Source organism: Oryctolagus cuniculus, chromosome 14 (assembly GCF_051225735.1).
Source record: "Oryctolagus cuniculus isolate XC-2025 breed Fujian yellow rabbit chromosome 14, ASM5122573v1, whole genome shotgun sequence".
Lineage (NCBI taxonomy): Eukaryota > Metazoa > Chordata > Mammalia > Lagomorpha > Leporidae > Oryctolagus > Oryctolagus cuniculus.
The window spans coordinates 4,026,009-4,043,638 of record NC_142880.1 but is presented as its reverse complement, the minus strand read 5'-3'; the positions used below and the strand labels follow the sequence as shown (position 1 = coordinate 4,043,638).

The window sequence follows — 17,630 nt, the reverse complement described above, 5'->3', positions numbered from 1 at the left end:
TTTTAAAAAATTTATTTCAATTTCCAGCCCAGCTAAAATTTTTCAAAAGATACAAGGTGCAGGAATAAGAAAAGATACACAAATTCTAAGCCAAAAAAACCTTACAATTTTATTGAAAGACTTTAAAAATGCCACAATCACAGAAAGGAATACTCAAAGTGGGAAATATGCCAATTTTCTCAAAAGTAAGCCAATGATTTTATGCAATCCTAAAAATAATTCCAATGGGCTTAATGTAAATCCTACAAGTTGATCCTAAAATTAAAAAGGAAAATTGAAGCTTAAAAGAAAAGGCTATAATTTGAATTCTGATTTGAACAAATTTTTTTTAAAAGTGAGACAACAGAGAAAATGTGACCACTGATTAGATATCTTTCATAAATAGGAACTACTGATAAAATATTATAGTAAGATAATAGCATTGGGGTTATGTTTCTGAAATGGTACTATTAGTGCTATATACTGAAATATCTACAAATGAAATGGTATAAAAATAATCCAGTGAGGTCAAAGTACTTAAGGGGTATGAAGACAGATTTTTTTTAAAGATATTTATTTATTTATTTGACAGGCAGAGTTAGAGAGAAAGAGAGAGAGTTAGAGAGAGAGAGAGAGAGAGAGAGAGAAAGGTCTTCCTTTCATTGGTTCACTCCCCAAGTGCCCGCAATGGCCGGAACTGCGCCGGTCTGAAGCCAGGAGCCAGGTGCTTCTTCCTGGTCTCCCATGCCAGTGCAGGGCCCAAGCACTTGGGCCATCCTCCACTGCCTTCCCAGATCACAGCAGAGAGCTGGACTGGAATAGGAGCAACTGGGACTAGAACCAGCGCCCACATGGGATGCCAGCACCACAGGCAAAGGATTAATCTAGTGTGTCATGGCTCCAGCTCCCAGATCATTGTTAAAGGTAAGTAATGGTTGGGGCCAGCACTGTGGCGCAGCGGGTTAAAGCCCTGGCCTGCGGCAACGGCATCCCATATGGCTGCCGGTTTGAGTCCTGGCTGCTCCTCTTCCAATCCAGCTCTCTGCTATGGCCTGGGAAAGCAGTGGAAGATGGCCCAAGTCCTTGGGCCCCTGTACCCACGTGGGAGACCTGAAAGAAGCTCCTGGCTTCAGATTAGCTCAGCTCTGGCTGTTGCAGCCATTTGGGAAATGAATCAACAGATGACAGAACACACACTCTCTCTCTGTAACTCTGTCTTTCAAATAAATAAAATAAATCTTTAAAAAAAAAAAAAAAAAGGTGAGTGATGGCTCCATTATGGGCTTTTTATTCTTTTCACTTTTATATACATTTGATGTTTTCCACAAAAAAAGCTAAAATTAAAAAAAAAAAAAGATTGTATGGTCCTTGTACAGGGTTAAACACACTGGCCGAAACAAAAGCTAAACAGAGCCCAGAAACAGCTTCTTGGGAAAATGTGTTATGTGACATTAAAGATTATTGGGAAAAAGAGACTTTTCACTGATACTGGATTACCTCCCACTCCAATGCAGAAAAATGCCACTGGATCCCTACCTCACAAAATACACCAACATAAATTCCAAATAGATTAAGGACTAAGGTGTAAAAGGCAAAACTTTAATTCTTCAGGAAAAATATAGGAGATTATCTTTCTTATTGGATAGGAGCATTTCAATACATATAAATAACTCCAGTTCTTAGGCTAGGTGGTGACTTCACTTAAGTTTATGGTACTATGCCTTATAACTTACATATATTCTTGTGCAAGTTATCAAAAAATTTTTGTATATATTTATTTATTTATTTGAAAGTCAGAGTAACAGAGAGAGAGAGAGCTTCCATCTGCTGGTTCACTCCCCGAGTGGCCACAAAAGCTAGGGCTGGGGCAAACTGAAGCCAGGAGTACATCCAGTTTTCCCACCTAAGTGGCAGGGGCCCATAGACTTGGGGCATCTTCCATTGCTTTTCCCAGGCCATTCACGCAGAGCTAGATGGGAAATAGAGCAGCCAGGACTTGAACCAGTGCCCATATGCAATGCCAGCATCACATACAGCAGCTTTACCACTATGCTGCAACACCAGCCTCCCCCCACCCCCGTTTTTTTAAAGTAATCTTAAAAAAGAAACACATACCTTCAACAATGCTGGACTTAGCAAGAAATCCTGAAGATGTCTTCAGTGCTCCATTGAATACCACAAAACTTGCACCTGTCACTGATAACGAAACATGATTATTTATGTTTTAACCTGCTCATTTTTATGTTGGTTAAATATTGAATGTGCAACATGTGCATTTTAAGTGCTTGATAAACATTCTATCTATTTCACTTATTTTAGAAAGCGAATTAAAAAACCAAGTCCCCCAAATTAAAACATAGAATAAAACAATTTAATGTTTGTATCTAATAAATGATAGACTATTAATTTAAATGATCATGTTTGTGGTGGTGAGAGTGTGGGAAATTAAACATTCACTACTACTAGGAGTTTAAATCAAAACAGTCTCAATGGAGATTTAACTTGACAATTACCTATTAAAACTACAAATAAATGTATCCTTTGACACATCCAGTCTACAGCCAGGACCTTATCCTATGGATAGGTTCAAATGTACATAAAATGGCATGTACACAAGGTCATTTACAGAAGCATTTGTTTTAAATAGTTGATGGTTAATAATTTATGACTCTCAGTAAGACGGTTAAATGATTTACACATATAAAATGTAAAGCTCCATAGAATGTGAAAGCAGTATATACCAACAAAGAATTATCTCTAAGTTGTGTTACTGAAAGAAAGCAACATGCCCAACAGAACGAATGTTATGACTTATCTAGTGAAAGGAAGAGAAGACACACTCATGCGCATGCATGTGTATTTGCTTAGACATACATCAAAGCAGAAAATGTCTCTGAAAAAAGCTGATTAACACCGGTTTGGGTGCCAGAGAAGAAGGTAAGAGGATGTCCACTATGGCCATATCTTGGTGCTTTTCTCCTTTTGACTTTTTAATATGTATTTTTCAAGCTTACCGCAAGTGACTACAAAATTGGCCCTCTGAATCCATGGGCTGTGCATCCACACAGTCAACCAATCACAGGTAAAAAAAATATTTAAAAGAAATGCACCTGTGCTGAACAAGTAGAGATTTTTTCCTTCTTGCCCTTATTCTCTTAAAAATAAATAACCACTTACACTGTATTAGATGTAAGCAACCTAGAGATGATTTCAAGCGTACGAAGGACGTGTGGGAGTCTTACAGGTTATATGCAAACACCTAGGCCTTGTTTCTGGGGATTCTGGAATGAATACGCAGTGGCTATCAAAGGATGACTACATACTACTGCTACAATTAGAGGACAACATTCCATTAGCAGTCGGATTGTGAAACAACTTCCAATATGCTCTTCTATAATACACATTGGTGTCCAAAGCACTTCCATTTGTTAGGCACTCCGCTCCAAGGTTCTGGCATTGCAGCAAGCACGGAGGCCACGAAGCCAGAGTGCAGACAGGATCCACAGTTCTGCTCACTCCACCGCATTTATGGTTTTCTGAATCACCTTTCTCCTTATCCCTACCCCATCTGCACCTCCTAACTAAGAGGGCTGGCGCAGAGAGGGAACAAATTTGAAAACACCTTATTCCAGAGCAAAATTACTCCTGGGTGGAGTTCAGACACTAGAGACTTCAAAAGGAATATAGTCTTCAAGCCTGACGGAGCCCAAGAGAAAACTACACATTAGAAGCAATACTGGCCGGCGCCGCGGCTCACTAGGCTAATCCTCCGCCTTGCGGCACCGGCACACCGGGTTCTAGTCCCGGTCGGGGCGCCGGATTCTGTCCCGGTTGCCCCTCTTTCAGTCCAGCTCTCTGCTGTGGCCAGGGAGTGCAGTGGAGGATGGCCCAAGTGCTTGGGCCCTGCACCCCATGGGAGACCAGGAGAAGCACCTGGCTCCTGCCATCGGATCAGCGCGGTGTGCCGGCTGCAGCGCGCCAGCTGCGGCGGCCATTGGAGGGTGAACCAACGGCAAAGAAAGACCTTTCTCTCTGTCTCTCTCTCTCACTGTCCACTCTGCCTGTCCAAAAAAAAAAAAAAAAAAAAGCAGCAATACTGTTTGAACTTCCACGTGTGCAGCTGAACTCCTAGGCATACGGTTTTATCACCATCAGTTCAGCAAACAGGAAAGACAGGCAGACTTCCCTCTGAGAGGAGTCTCACGAGCTGAGGCAGCTGTGCCAGTGAGCGCCGGGAGCATGCTGCTGACCTTTCCGGGGCTGGCCAGTGGCACTGCTGGCCTGTGTCTGATACACGCCATCGCTCTGCACACAGACCAGGTGAGAGTCGGCCTCCATGCTGAAACTAGCGCCGATGCTGATGACGTGCTCGTTAGAAGAGCTGATCACTTTCATCACCTGCAAAGACAGTAACAGCAGCACCTGCTCAGAATCACGTCTAACAGTTTATGTCTATTCTGAGAATCACGTTACTGACAAGCTTCCAAAGTATAAAGCTTTAATCTGGACAAATTCCTGGGAATGTGAGAGAAAAAAATTTTTTTAAATAAAATCATCTTAATTAACAAATCAAACAATAAGGACAAAAGATTAAAAACAGGATTAAACAAGTTCCTTATGTGTAAACAAATAATAAAGTTTTTTTTTGACAGGCAGAGTGGACAGTGAGAGAGAGAGACAGAGAGAGAAAGGTCTTTCTTTGCCGTTGGATCACCCTCCAATGGCCGCCGCTGCAGCCGGCGCACCGCGCTGATCCGATGGCAGGAGCCAGGAGCCAGGTGCTTTTCCTGGTCTCCCATGAGGTGCAGGGCCCAAGCACTTGGGTCATCCTCCACTGCACTCCCTGGCCATAGCAGAGAGCTGGCCTGGAAGAGGGGCAACCGGGACAGAATCCGGCGCCCCAACCGGGACTAGAACCCGGTGTGCCGGTGCCGCAAGGTGGAGGATTAGCCTAGTGAGCCACGGCGCCGGCTCCAAAAAATAAAGTTTTAAGAACAGTATTTATTGCCATTATGAGTCTAATTCAAAACAAAAAATAATTTGACACAATTTTAAAGAATTATAACATTTAATTTAAAATTTGAACAATGCAAGTATACTTACATCACTGTATTTTTTCCGAGGTATTTTAATGCAGCTTTTCCCCATTTCCATATGAATCAACAGCTGGTCTATATTATGCAAAGTATACTGGTAATTGCGAAGGTCCTAAATAAGATAACGTATTTCCATAATCCTTGAACCACCACATTCGGGAGAGTTCACCCATCCATCACATCTCCCAGGGGCAGCCGTCACTGTAAGGCTTCTGACACAGAACTATCAAAATGCCCTCTAAAAAGACAACACCCACCTAGGAAAGAATTCTTTCTGCTACTCCACAATAGTAATAAAGACTATCATTCTCAGGAAGAATTCTGTGGTATTTTGGGGAATCTCCTCTTTCTAATTACAGCTCTTCTGAGGTAGAAAAAGCTTCTTTTTAAAAACTTTTTCATTTATATAAAGGGAACAAATTTCATGTATTTAATATATACAGTTTGAAGGACATGATACTTCCCATCCTACTCCTCCTTCCTTTTTTTTCTTTTTTTTTTTTTTTTACAATGGCATACTTTCAATTTACTTTATAATCACACGCAGATATGGAAAACTGAAAGTGAATCCTCTGAAATTCTTTTCTTTGGTAACAGGTGAACACAAAATTACAAAAACCAAAGGTGCAACTCCATGTGACTGGATTATTCCACATCATCCAATTCTTCCCAACACAGAAGAGGAAACTAAAAACAGAAACTGCTCAAAAGCCACAAAACAAATTAAATTTACTAATACTTTCATGAACGCTCCAACAACCCTAGAAGCCTATGTAGGGTTCTCCTATTCCCTACACATGGAAGACCTGAAGCACAATACACTACCCGGAGTTCAAATCAATTACATATACGGTGGGAAATACTATGTTCTAAAACAGCAATTCACCAAACAGAGCCCATTTATGTTTAGCAAATAGGATTCATTATAAATAAATCTTTATTATACCAAACGTGCCATTAAAGCAGGAAAACAAATGTATGAAATTTGCTAAATGCAATTTTAAGGTAACAGTATGAGAACACCAATTACTTACAACAAGTAGGTTCATAATAGTGTGGCCTATTTCTCCAAAGAGAGGCTTTCGGCCCCTGATGCTGGTAAGTGGAGCAGGATATGCTACAGATAAGGAAGGACACCAGGTTAATGCCAACAGAAATCCACCAAGGCTTGAATTTATTACCTGTAATTCTCATCTTTCAAGTAAACATTATGTATAAATACAACCTAATTGGTTCTCGAGGAAGTGGCCCTTACTATGTTTCTACTACATGCTATATTGGACTGGGAACTTTACATACATTATCTTATTTAAACCCTGCACAACACAATGAGAAAGTATTGTAGATGAGAAAGGTGAGACACACAGTGACTAAATTAATATCTGATGAAACAGATGTGAAACTGGCCTTACCTCCTTCCAAAGTATTTATTTATTTATTTTATTTTTTGACAGGCAGAGTGGACAGTGAGAGAGAGAGACAGAGAGAAAGGTCTTCCTTTGCCGTTGGTTCACCCTCCAATGGCCGCCGCAGCCGGCGCGCTGCAGCCGGCACACTGCGCTGATCCGAAGCCAGAAGCCAGGTGCTTCTCCTGGTCTCCCATGGGGTGCAGGGCCCAAGCACTTGGGCCATCCTCCACTGCACTCCCTGGCCACAGCAGAGAGCTGGCCTGGAAGAGGGGCAACCGGGACAGAATCCGGCGCCCCGACCGGGACTAGAACCCGGTGTGCCGGCGCCGCAAGTCGGAGGATTAGCCTAGTGAGCCGAGGCGCCGGCTCCAAAGTATTTAATCTTCTCATTACACATATTGTTTCTGCAGAATTATGGGGAGTAAAAAGTACAATAATTGGCTAGATGTGTAAAAAATTCTGATAATTTAAAAATAAATACAAGGGCCAGCCAGCACTGTAGTACGGTTAGTGCAGTTAAGCCGCTGGCATCCAATATGAGCACCAGTTTAAGTTCTGGCTGCTCTACTTCCAATGCATCTCCTTGCTAATGTGCCTGGGAAAGCAGCAGCAGATGGCTCAATGACTCGGATCCCTGCCAACCACATGGGAGGCCAGGTTGAAGCTTCTGGCTCTTAGCTTGAGCTTGGCCCAGCACCAGCTTTTGCGGCTATTTGAGGAGTAAACCAGCAGATGGAATCTCTCTTTAAAAAAAAAAAAAAAAAAAAAAAAAAAAGATTTATTTATTTATTTGAAAGTCAGAGTTACACAGAGAGAGGAGAGGCACAGAGAGAGAGAGAGAGAGGTTTTCCATTCAATGGTTCACTCCCCAACTGGCTGCAATGGCCAGAGCTGCACCAATTCGAAGCCAGGAGCCAGGAGCTTCTTCCAGGTTTCCCACGTGGCCGCAGGGACCCAAGGACTTGAGCCATCTTCCACTGCTTTCCCAGGCCATAGCAGAGAGCTGGACTGGAAGTGGAGCAGCCGGGACTCAAACCGGCGCCTATATGGAATGCCGGCACTGCAGCTTTTACCCACTATGCCACAGCCTGTCTCTCTCTCTCTCTCTCTCTCTCTCTCTCTCTCTCTCTCCAAAGAAAGACATCTAAGGCATTTATAATTTACATGTAATTATGTTAATCCATGAATGCTAGTAAACCTTTATAGCTCTTATCATGATGAAAGGAGCACTTGCAGTCAGAGAAACCAATGCAGCAGAGAGAACGGGACATAGGGTCTGTCATCTAACCACTTTTCTCTCTCTCAAGGACACTACAAATACTGAACACCAAACAGGAAAAGATGACTTACTGGCAATGCAGCAGGCACTCTGAAAGAAAAGAAAAGTGAAAGAAAAGAAGGCGAGACTATCTCCACAGTGAAAAGAAGCAGTGTTTTCAACCTTCAGTTCTCAGCTTCACTCAAAATTAAATGAACCCTCTAATATCTACTATGCAAACTTGCTTAAAATTGTCACATACCTGACAATTATCTGTTAGTAATTTAAAGACTTAGAGCAATACATGCTTGCTGAAGTACTTTGTGATTTTTAAAAAGGGCAACTAACTTTGGAGGACAAAGGGTCTAGACTGGAAAGAAACCACAAGATAGTTTTGAAAAGCCATTAAAATGGAGGCCAAGAGCTGTGGCATAGCAGGTAAAGCTGCCTCCTGCGAACCCAGCATCCTACAGAGGCACCAACTCACATCCTGGCTGCCCCACTTTTGATCCAGCTCCCTGCTAATGCACCTGGGAAAGTAGCAGAAGATGGCCCAAGTGGTTGGGCCCCTGCACCCACATGGGAGACCCCAAAGAAGCTACCAGCTCCAGGCTTTGGCCTAGCTCAGCCTGGCCATTTGGGAAGTGAAATGGTAGATGGAAGATCTTTGGCTCTCCCTTTCTCTCTAACTCTGCCTTTTAAGTAAATACGTCATTTTTTAAAAAGCCATTAAAATGATAAAGGACATGAGGAATGTAAATGCCAAAGTTTCGTACCCAATCTGTATGAATGAGAGAGCACCTTCACCATGGGGTAGAGGCGATTTTATTTAAAACACTATGTTATCTCATCTCATCTAATACTGTTCTAAAAAAGGAATCTCAGCATAAAGCAGACATTCCCCATCTGCAAATCACTAAATTAATCATTTTAGGATTTTAATCAGATCTTGGAACTTTAACTTTTGCCACCAGCTTTTTCTATTTGTGCATTATCTGTGTATCATAAGCACATACAGACCCAAGTTCATGTCTAAAGAGGCATGGACCTAATAATATCAAAGTGCCATTCTATCTAAAATATAGTAGAACATCAGAATGTATCAGAAGCTAGTTAACTTTTATGTATAACTGGTGATTCTCCTTCATCACAATTTCACAGTTCCAACTCCTGTGATCTTCTGAGAAATCTCTCACATTGCTCCAAGATTTCCCAATCTTCAACTTGAGAAGAAAAAACTTGCTACCTAGAAGTTCTACTGGCCAAAATACTGGCCATACTTACAGATTAAATGTTCCATAATGATTTAAGATTTGACAGTTATTACCATAATCTTCCATAAAACAGCATTCAAATATTAATATCAGAAACAAAATACAAGGGTACTTCAAAATGCTTGTGGAAAAAAGGAGTTAAAAGGTAAGTTCAGGGGTGGGCACTGGGGACAGTGGTTAACACACCACGTGGGATGCCCACATTCCATATCAGTGCTGGGTTCAAGGCCCATCTCTGCTTCCAATTCCAGGTTCCTACCATCATACACCTGGGAGGCAGCAGGTGATGGCTAAGGCAGTGGGGTCCCTGCCACTCACTTGGGAGACAAAGATGGAGTTTCTGGTTCCAAGCCTCAGCATGGCCTACTCACTGCAGGCATTTCTGGAGTGAACAAGTGGAGGGATACTGTCTCTCAAATAAATAATCCTTTAAAAAAACCCACAATACCATAACAAAAGAGTTCCACTAATACATTAAAGTTTATTTTAATAACTTTCTAAAATCTTATATTTGAAATATGTAATATAACTTATAATTCTAAACTTACCTTTATACTCTGCACCCAATCTCAACATTAAACGCATGGGAAAAACCTTTGCCCAGGGAATCTCGAGCTTCTGAATAAGAATCCCACAGAGGAAAGGACGACTTGGTAGGGGGAGATCATCAAGTTTCTGAAAAGTAGGTGCGATGAACAGGAATCCTCCATGATCCTTGTCATTGAGAAAGCTCTCAGTAAATGTAATATTGTCCAAGTTTTCTATGTATTTTCCTGGAAATAAATTCATCATACAAAAATTTTAAGTTGTTTACTAAGTATTCTGAAGAAATATTATAAATTCAAATAAGCTTTCTTAAGTCAAAAGCAATGAAAAGTACTTTTATCTACTCTTAAAGAAGTACCCTCTGTACAAAAAAGCTCAATTACTTCTACACATCAGAAATTGTAAACAAAAATCTGCAAATGTTTCCAACCACACATGCCTTTAGTGTCTCCTCACTGCTTAGTCAAATGAAACATTATCATGTCTTTCGTTGTGTAGTAAGAGCATACAGACACATCAAAAACTCAATAAGGCAAATATATTTTCATTTTTATAGTAAGTTTTGTGTCTACTCACTATTCACACTGAATGCTAGATTTAAGGAGACTGAAAGTAATGATTAAGACCTTTTAAGAAATCGGCAATCTCCACATAAACGAAATCTTTAGTACAACTAGCACAGCTCAAAGCAGAAATGCCTTTAACTGCTCTAGCCCTGTCTGCAGAGTTCAAAACAAAGTGCAATACCTTTTAGAGCGCCCTTATATATGGTGATAAACAGTCTGAAGATGTCCTTAGGAATAGTATCTTCGTTTGGCAAGCATGACAACAGAATAATAATTTCTGCCTGTCCCAAGCCATGCAATCCATTGGTTGAGAAGTACCAATATTTGTCTGAGGAATCTTAAGTGATAGAAACATACAGTTATAAACGTCAACTTCTATTAACCAAAATAAATTATTTTTCATAAAGCACACCTTCTCCGATTTATTATTTTCCCAAAGTTCTCCTCATAAAAATTTAAAATTGAATTGTATCAGATTCATATAAAAATAATTATCCTATGAAGTCAATTAACAAATAACAGTAAAATAAAAGATACAATATTATAAGGTTATTATAAAAGGTTTGTGGAAATGCACATTATTTTTAATTCCATTTTTCCACAAACTTTTTAAAGTACTCTCATATACTGAAAAGCAGTGAGAATTAGGTTAATTTCAAAGGGAATGAAAAGTTTATATGATTTGTGAGGTTTACTTATTATTAAGGTTATTTATTTCTTCACTTTCAATTAGGTCACATGTCAACTACTTTAGAAATATCTTTTTCAAAAAGAAATGACCTATTTGAGACACAGGCAAAAGGACAGCGCTCCCTTCACTCTCCAGATGCCTGCAATGGCCAGGAATGGTGATGGTTAAAGCAGGTGGCTGGGGACTCCATCCAGGTCTCCTATGTAGGTAGCAGGAATCCAACCACTTGAGCTATCACAGTACTTCCCACAGTGTGCATTAGCAGGAAGCTGGAGTCAGGAGCTGGAACTCCAATAAGGGACACAAGTGTCTTAACCATCATCCTCACTGCTAAGCCAAACATTCACTCATAAAACTGTTTTTATTGCCACTAAACCAGGATTCTTGCTTATATCCTGGTTTCAAGTTACCTAAAAGCTATAGAAGACAAGTCAATTGTATCACAAAATCCAAATACAACTCAGCTTTGAACCCATGACCTTAACCTAAGACTAATGCCAGTAAACATCTATAAACTCACATTTCAAATTCCACTGAATATAAATTTGTAAAATTTACATATAGTTATATCTGGCTGAAAAACCAATGTACAATGCTACTAATTTTTCACTATGGCAAATCCAAATATAACCTGAAAATAAAATTACTTCAGAAATCCCGCTTACCAATTAGGCAAAGAAAGATGAACCACTACTCACAAAATACTAACTTCACATTCACGAGGAGGTTAGCATTTAGGACAAACGTAACAGGACGCCACTCTTCACCTTTGAGAAGCATAGTGATCTGCTCATGAGCTGGGTGCTCTTCAACTATAGGCACTAAATAATGGGAATTATACATTCATCAGGATAAATATCCTTTCAAACACACTTACAATGAAAAATATATAAATCTACCAATGGCCCATCAAAATCAACAAAAGCAATCATGTTTCATAAAATCAATCAATACCCTGGACAAGTGTGATACATTCACTTTTACTTTCTACTCAAGTCAATAATGTACTGCATATAAATTTCAATCTGTTCTTATATAGAATATATTTCATATATTTGTTAAATAGCCTATTAATATAATTTTACCACATCACAGTTTTAATACTTTTATAAAAAGGATTCCAGTGTGCCAGTTACCCCACTGATAACTTCTGAAATTCACAAGTTTGTAAAATTAGTCTAGACCCAAGTTACACATCCTGCCTGCTTCGTCTACCTCTGTGACAGGTGGCACAAAGAAAAAAAAGATCTTGACAATCAACAGGCAAACAGACATGGTATGCACAGAACAGAGCTCACTTTGTTTCTCTACTACAGCTACTTCACTTTGGAAATGGCTTCTGCTGATACAACAGACATCCTGAGTTTCACTCCCCAAATCGTCATGCAAAGAACCACCTCTTCATGTTGGACAAGGCAACATAATGCCAACGTGACAAATGTCCATTACAGAGAACCACCTGAGCTAGGAGCTAGCTACAGTAGCTCCAGCTTGAAGAGGACCCCAAAGATCAACTGGGCTCTATTCTTTCACAAAGGCACTCGAGGCCCAGCGAGATTAAATAACATCTTTGAAGTTATATATGTAGAAAGTGGCAGATAGGAACTAAAATTCCTAGCTCTGTCAATTTAACAACCTTTTCTTAAGGAAGCATGCTCTTAAAAAATGCATTTCATATATCATAGATAAAATCCATAAATCTAATCTTTAAGAAATTACTTTTAAATTGAAGTAACTGCTAGCCTACCTGATCCCTCTTCTCCAGCAGCAATGAGAAGTGGGGGCAAACTGTCCTCATCATTAGGAAGAAGACTGACCTTGTTGCAAACACATTTCTCAATCCCACACAGTAACTGATAGTCTGAAGTACCAGCAGCAGGCCTGGTGCTGTTAACCGTGACAGCAGGAGGAGCAGAAGGCTCTTCACTCTCTGTAAAAACATCATCATCTACAAGAGAACCGGGAGGAGGCAAGCCCTCCGTTCCTGTGTATACAGGCAGTTTTCCCACAGAAGGAACCTGAGAAGCAGGACTCTGAATTATCTCCACTTTTGTAGTATCTCCTAATTCATTGTTTGGTTTTTCCACTGTAGAAGAATGGACATGATCCACTGTGTTTGCCATCTGTAAAATACAAAGTAAACAAATCAGTTCACGCTCACTGATGAACAGTGAAATGTTTTTTGTAGCCAAAGATATCTTTATTATTATTATTTTTTTAAGATTTATCCATGTACTTGAAAGAGTTACACAGAGAGAGAAGGAGAGGCAGAGAGAGGTCTTCCATTTGCTGGTTCACTCCCCAGATAGCTGCAATGGCTGGAGATGTGCTGATCCGAAGCCAGGAGCCAGGAGCTTCCTCTGGGTCTCCCACACAGGTGCAGGGACCCAAGGACCTGGGCCATCCTCCACTGTTTTCCCAGGCCACAGCAGAGAGCTGGATTGGAAGTGGAACAGCCGGGACTTGAACTGGCATCTGCATGGGATGCCGGCACTGCATATGGCAGCTTCACATCTTAACTGACATGGTAACTGCTTGGCTAAATGCCTACCTCAGTTTTTACTTATTAAAAAGATATGTTTGGCTGGCGCCGCGGCTCACTAGGCTAATCCTCTACCTGCAGTGCCGGCACCCTGGGGTTCTAGTCCCAGTTGGGGCGCCCGATTCTGTCCCGGTTGTTCCTCTTCCAGTCCAGCTCTCTGATGTGGCCCGGGAGTGCAGTGGAGGATGGCCCAAGTGCTTGGGCCCTGCACCCCTGGGAGACCAGGAGAAGCACCTGGCTCCTGCCTTCGGATCAGCGCGGTGCGCCGGCTGCAGCGACCACTGGGGGGGTGAACCAATGGAAAAGGAAGACCTTTCTCTCTGCCTCTCTCTCTCTCACTGTCCACTCTGCCTGTCCAAAAAAAAAAAAAAAAAAAAAGATGTTTGAGGGGGTTGGCGCTGTGGTGCGGCAAAAAGAACTTCTGTACATATTACAGAATGAGCAAGCTTAGCTCAGCCCACGGCCCTCCTTTTCTCATCAGAACTTAAGAAGTCACTGGGTGTGTAGAGAAAGGAAAAAGGCATGAGGAGAGGTAAATGGTTAGGAGGCAGACAGGTACACAGTCCGTGACAGCAATCACCTAGAATAAACGACCTAAAGCTGCTTCAATAAAGCCCTTTGATTTTTAAAGGCACAGCATCAATTATTTTTTTTTTTAAGAAAAAAACTATGCACTGATTTAAAGTTACAGAGAGAGGGAGAGACAGAGAAAGGTCTTCCATCCTCTGGTTCACTCCCCAAATGGCCACAACAGCCGGAGCTGGGCCAATCCGAAGCCAACAGCCTGAGCTTTCTCCAGGTCTCCCATGTAGGTGAAGGGGCCCAAGCACTTGGGCCATCTTCTGTTGCTTTTCCAGGCAATGGCAGAGAGCTGGATCAAAAGAGGAGCAGCTGGGACTAGAAACAGCGTCCACATGGGATGCGAATGCCGCAGGTGGAGTCTTAGTCCACTATGACACAGCACCAGCTTCAAAAGTTATTAAAAATTTATTTGAGAGACAGCAGGGGGTGGTGGGGAGGAAAGCACACGAGCAAGCTCCCACCCCCTGGTTCACCCCAGTTTCCAGCAAGAGGACAAAGTAGAGAGTTGGGAACTCAATCTAGGTCTCCCATGTGAGTGGCTGGAACCCATATCGCTGGAGCCATCAACGGTGCCCACCAGCATCCGCATTAGCAGGAGTCTGGAGATGGAGCTGGGTACTGAACAAGGTACCCTGAGATGGGCTGTGGTACTGAACACAGGTACCCTGAGATGGGCTGTGGTACTGAACACAGGTACCCTGAGATGGGCTGTGGTATGAACACAGGTACCCTGAGATGGGCTGTGGTACTGAACAAGGTACCCTGAGATGGGCTGGGTACTGAACACAGGTACCCTGAGATGGGCTGTGGTATGAACACAGGTACCCTGAGATGGGCTGGGTACTGAACACAGGTACCCTGAGATGGAGCTGGATACTGAACACAGGTATCCTGAGATGGGCTGTGGTACTGAACACAGGTACCCTGAGATGGGCTGTGGTACTGAACACAGGTACCCTGAGATGGGCTGTGGTATGAACACAGGTACCCTGAGATGGGCTGTGGTACTGAACACAGGTACCCTGAGATGGGCTGTGGTACTGAACACAGGTACCCTGAGATGGGCTGTGGTACTGAACAAGGTACCCTGAGATGGGCTGTGGTACTGAACACAGGTACCCTGAGATGGAGCTGGGTACTGAACACAGGTACCCTGAGATGGGCTGTGGTATGAACACAGGTACCCTGAGATGGGCTGTGGTACTGAACACAGGTACCCTGAGATGGGCTGGGTACTGAACAAGGTACCCTGAGATGGGCTGTGGTACTAAACACAGGAACCCTGAGATGGGCTGTGGTACTGAACTAGGTACCCTGAGATGGGCTGTGGTACTGAACACAGGTACCCTGAGAGGGGCTGTGGTACTGAACACAGGTACCCTGAGATGGGCTGTGGTATGACACAGGTACCCTGAGATGGGCTGGGTACTGAACACAGGTACCCTGAGATGGGCTGGGTACTGAACACAGGTACCCTGAGATGGGCTGTGGTATCAACACAGGTACCCTGAGATGGGCTGGGTACTGAACACAGGTACCCTGAGATGGGCTGTGGTATGAACACAGGAACCCTGAGATGGGCTGTGGTATCAACACAGGTACCCTGAGATGGGCTGGGTACTGAATACAGGTACCCTGAGATGGGCTGTGGTATGAACACAGGTACCCTGAGATGGGCTGTGGTATCAACACAGGTACCCTGAGATGGGCTGTGGTACTGAACACAGGTATCCTGAGATGGGCTGTGGTACTGAACACAGGTACCCTGAGATGGGCTGTGGTATGAACACAGGAACCCTGAGATGGGCTGTGGTATGAACACAGGTATCCTGAGATGGGCTGTGGTACTGAACACAGGTACCCTGAGATGGGCTGTGGTACTGAACACAGGTACCCTGAGATGGGCTGTGGTACTGAACACAGGTACCCTGAGATGGGCTGTGGTACTGAACACAGGTACCCTGAGATGGGCTGTGGTACTGAACACAGGTACCCTGAGATGGGCTGTGGTACTGAACACAGGTACCCTGAGATGGGCTGTGGTACTGAACACAGGTACCCTGAGATGGGCTGTGGTACTGAACACAGGTACCCTGAGATGGGCTGTGGTACTGAACACAGGTACCCTGAGATGGGCTGTGGTACTGAACACAGGTACTCTGAGATGGGCTGTGGTACTGAACACAGGTACCCTGAGAGGGGCTGTGGTACTGAACACAGGTACCCTGAGATGGGCTGTGGTACTGAACACAGGTACCCTGAGATGGGCTGTGGTATGAACACAGGTACCCTGAGATGGGCTGTGGTACTGAACACAGGTACCCTGAGATGGAGCTGGGTACTGAACACAGGTACCTTGAGATGGGCTGTGCTATGAACACAGGTACCCTGAGATGGGCTGTGGTACTGAACACAGGTACCCTGAGATGGGCTGTGGTGCCTCAACCATGAGGCTGAATGGCCGTCCCCTCCTCCCTTTCTTTTTAGACTGACACCATCAGTATTAGATGAGAAATATTACTGAAATCAAGTGAATTTACTTCTAATTTAAAATTGTTACAATACTGATTCAAATATGCACTTACTAAGGAATATATACTTCTGATAATTATGGGTATTGTGAAATCTAGCTCAACACAGAAAGCGTATGCTTATATAGTATGCCTGTTGTCTACTCAGTGTTCCCAGGATCAATTAGGTGACTGGCAGACAGAAGCTGCTCAATAAATATTTGTTAAAACATCTCTAATGCATAACCAGTAATTGTTTCTATGGCTACTTTGTGATTTACAAGATTTCCCAGTGGGCTAGAATTCTGTATTATCTCTCTTCTACTTAACAACTAGCACATTTGTATAAATGCAAACATAAATATTACTGAAGAACCAAAGTGACTCCATTTTTAAACAATAAAAAAAGCAGCCTCCGTTTCCCATAGCAGACCCGGGTCCTCGTAGAAGCAGGCATTCAGGCATTCCAGAGGTATCAAAGCTCACCAGGGACAGCCAGCTCGGTAGACCAAGGACAGCACAGTAGAGACTGCTGAACAAAGTAACTCCCTGTGCCCAGAGCTCCTGTGCTGTATGTAACTCTTTTTTCCTGCTGATGTAGCCCTTTTTTCCTTTAAAAACTTCTCCCTAACAAAGACCGGGGCCTCACTCCTTCCTCCGCTGTGCCGGTTGGTTGGATGGGGTCCCCGTGGCGGCTTGTACTCCCGAATAAACCTTGCTTTTGCAGTTCGGTGTGACCAACTCTCTGAGGGTCTCTGCGGGGATCTAACGATCTGGGCACAACATACTTTTTGGTGCCCAACATTACTATCACTTTCCTGAATGTTTGAACACCATTCAGTAATTGTTAGTCTAAATTAACTGACTAAATCTCCATTACATTTCCCTATTCCGGTGGTTCTCAAAATGTGATCCAGGAATCTAGGCAGCAAATGAGCTCCTAGGATTTTCTTCTTAGAACTTAATGAAAACAACTAATCATAAAACACTGAATGTAGAAGCAGATGTGAAAATTTGTCTTAAGTTAGATACTAATGAATTCTGCAAAAATATAAAACAATGCCACTTGTCTCACTGAACTTTTGTTTTGCAAAAATTGTCATAAAACATTATTTCCATTAATGTACTGAGTTTATTTTGCAATTAATAAATATTTGTAAATTTTCTGAATTTTAAT

The 17,630-nt window shown here is 42.5% G+C and overlaps 1 protein-coding gene and 1 long non-coding RNA gene across 19 annotated transcripts in view; one reads left to right on the top strand and one right to left on the bottom strand.

Moving 5' to 3' along the window:
- The window catches only part of LOC103349532 (uncharacterized), a 28,404-nt gene extending 20,363 nt beyond the window's left edge, over positions 1-8,041 (top strand). The window contains exon 3 of the long non-coding RNA XR_016220364.1: positions 7,792-8,041. This is a non-coding gene — a long non-coding RNA (uncharacterized LOC103349532). The remainder of the gene's footprint in view (positions 1-7,791) is intronic.
- The window catches only part of ZFYVE16 (zinc finger FYVE-type containing 16), a 63,302-nt gene that overhangs the window by 13,409 nt on the left and 32,263 nt on the right, over positions 1-17,630 (bottom strand). For 14 of the 18 annotated variants that reach the window (XM_051854051.3, XM_070056335.2, XM_089312922.1 and 11 more), the window contains 8 exons: positions 12,567-12,942; positions 11,518-11,640; positions 10,310-10,465; positions 9,565-9,789; positions 6,110-6,192; positions 5,083-5,187; positions 4,230-4,377; positions 2,095-2,175 (listed from right to left, as the gene is read on the bottom strand). In XM_051854051.3, coding sequence (XP_051710011.3) covers positions 2,095-2,175; positions 4,230-4,377; positions 5,083-5,187; positions 6,110-6,192; positions 9,565-9,789; positions 10,310-10,465; positions 11,518-11,640; positions 12,567-12,942 — 1,297 coding nt within the window. Of the gene's footprint in view, positions 1-2,094; positions 2,176-4,229; positions 4,378-5,082; positions 5,188-6,109; positions 6,193-9,564; positions 9,790-10,309; positions 10,466-11,484; positions 11,641-12,566; positions 12,943-17,630 lie in introns of all 18 variants that reach the window. The other 4 variants (XR_016220360.1, XR_016220359.1, XM_089312925.1 and 1 more) reach the window with 1 other exon arrangement.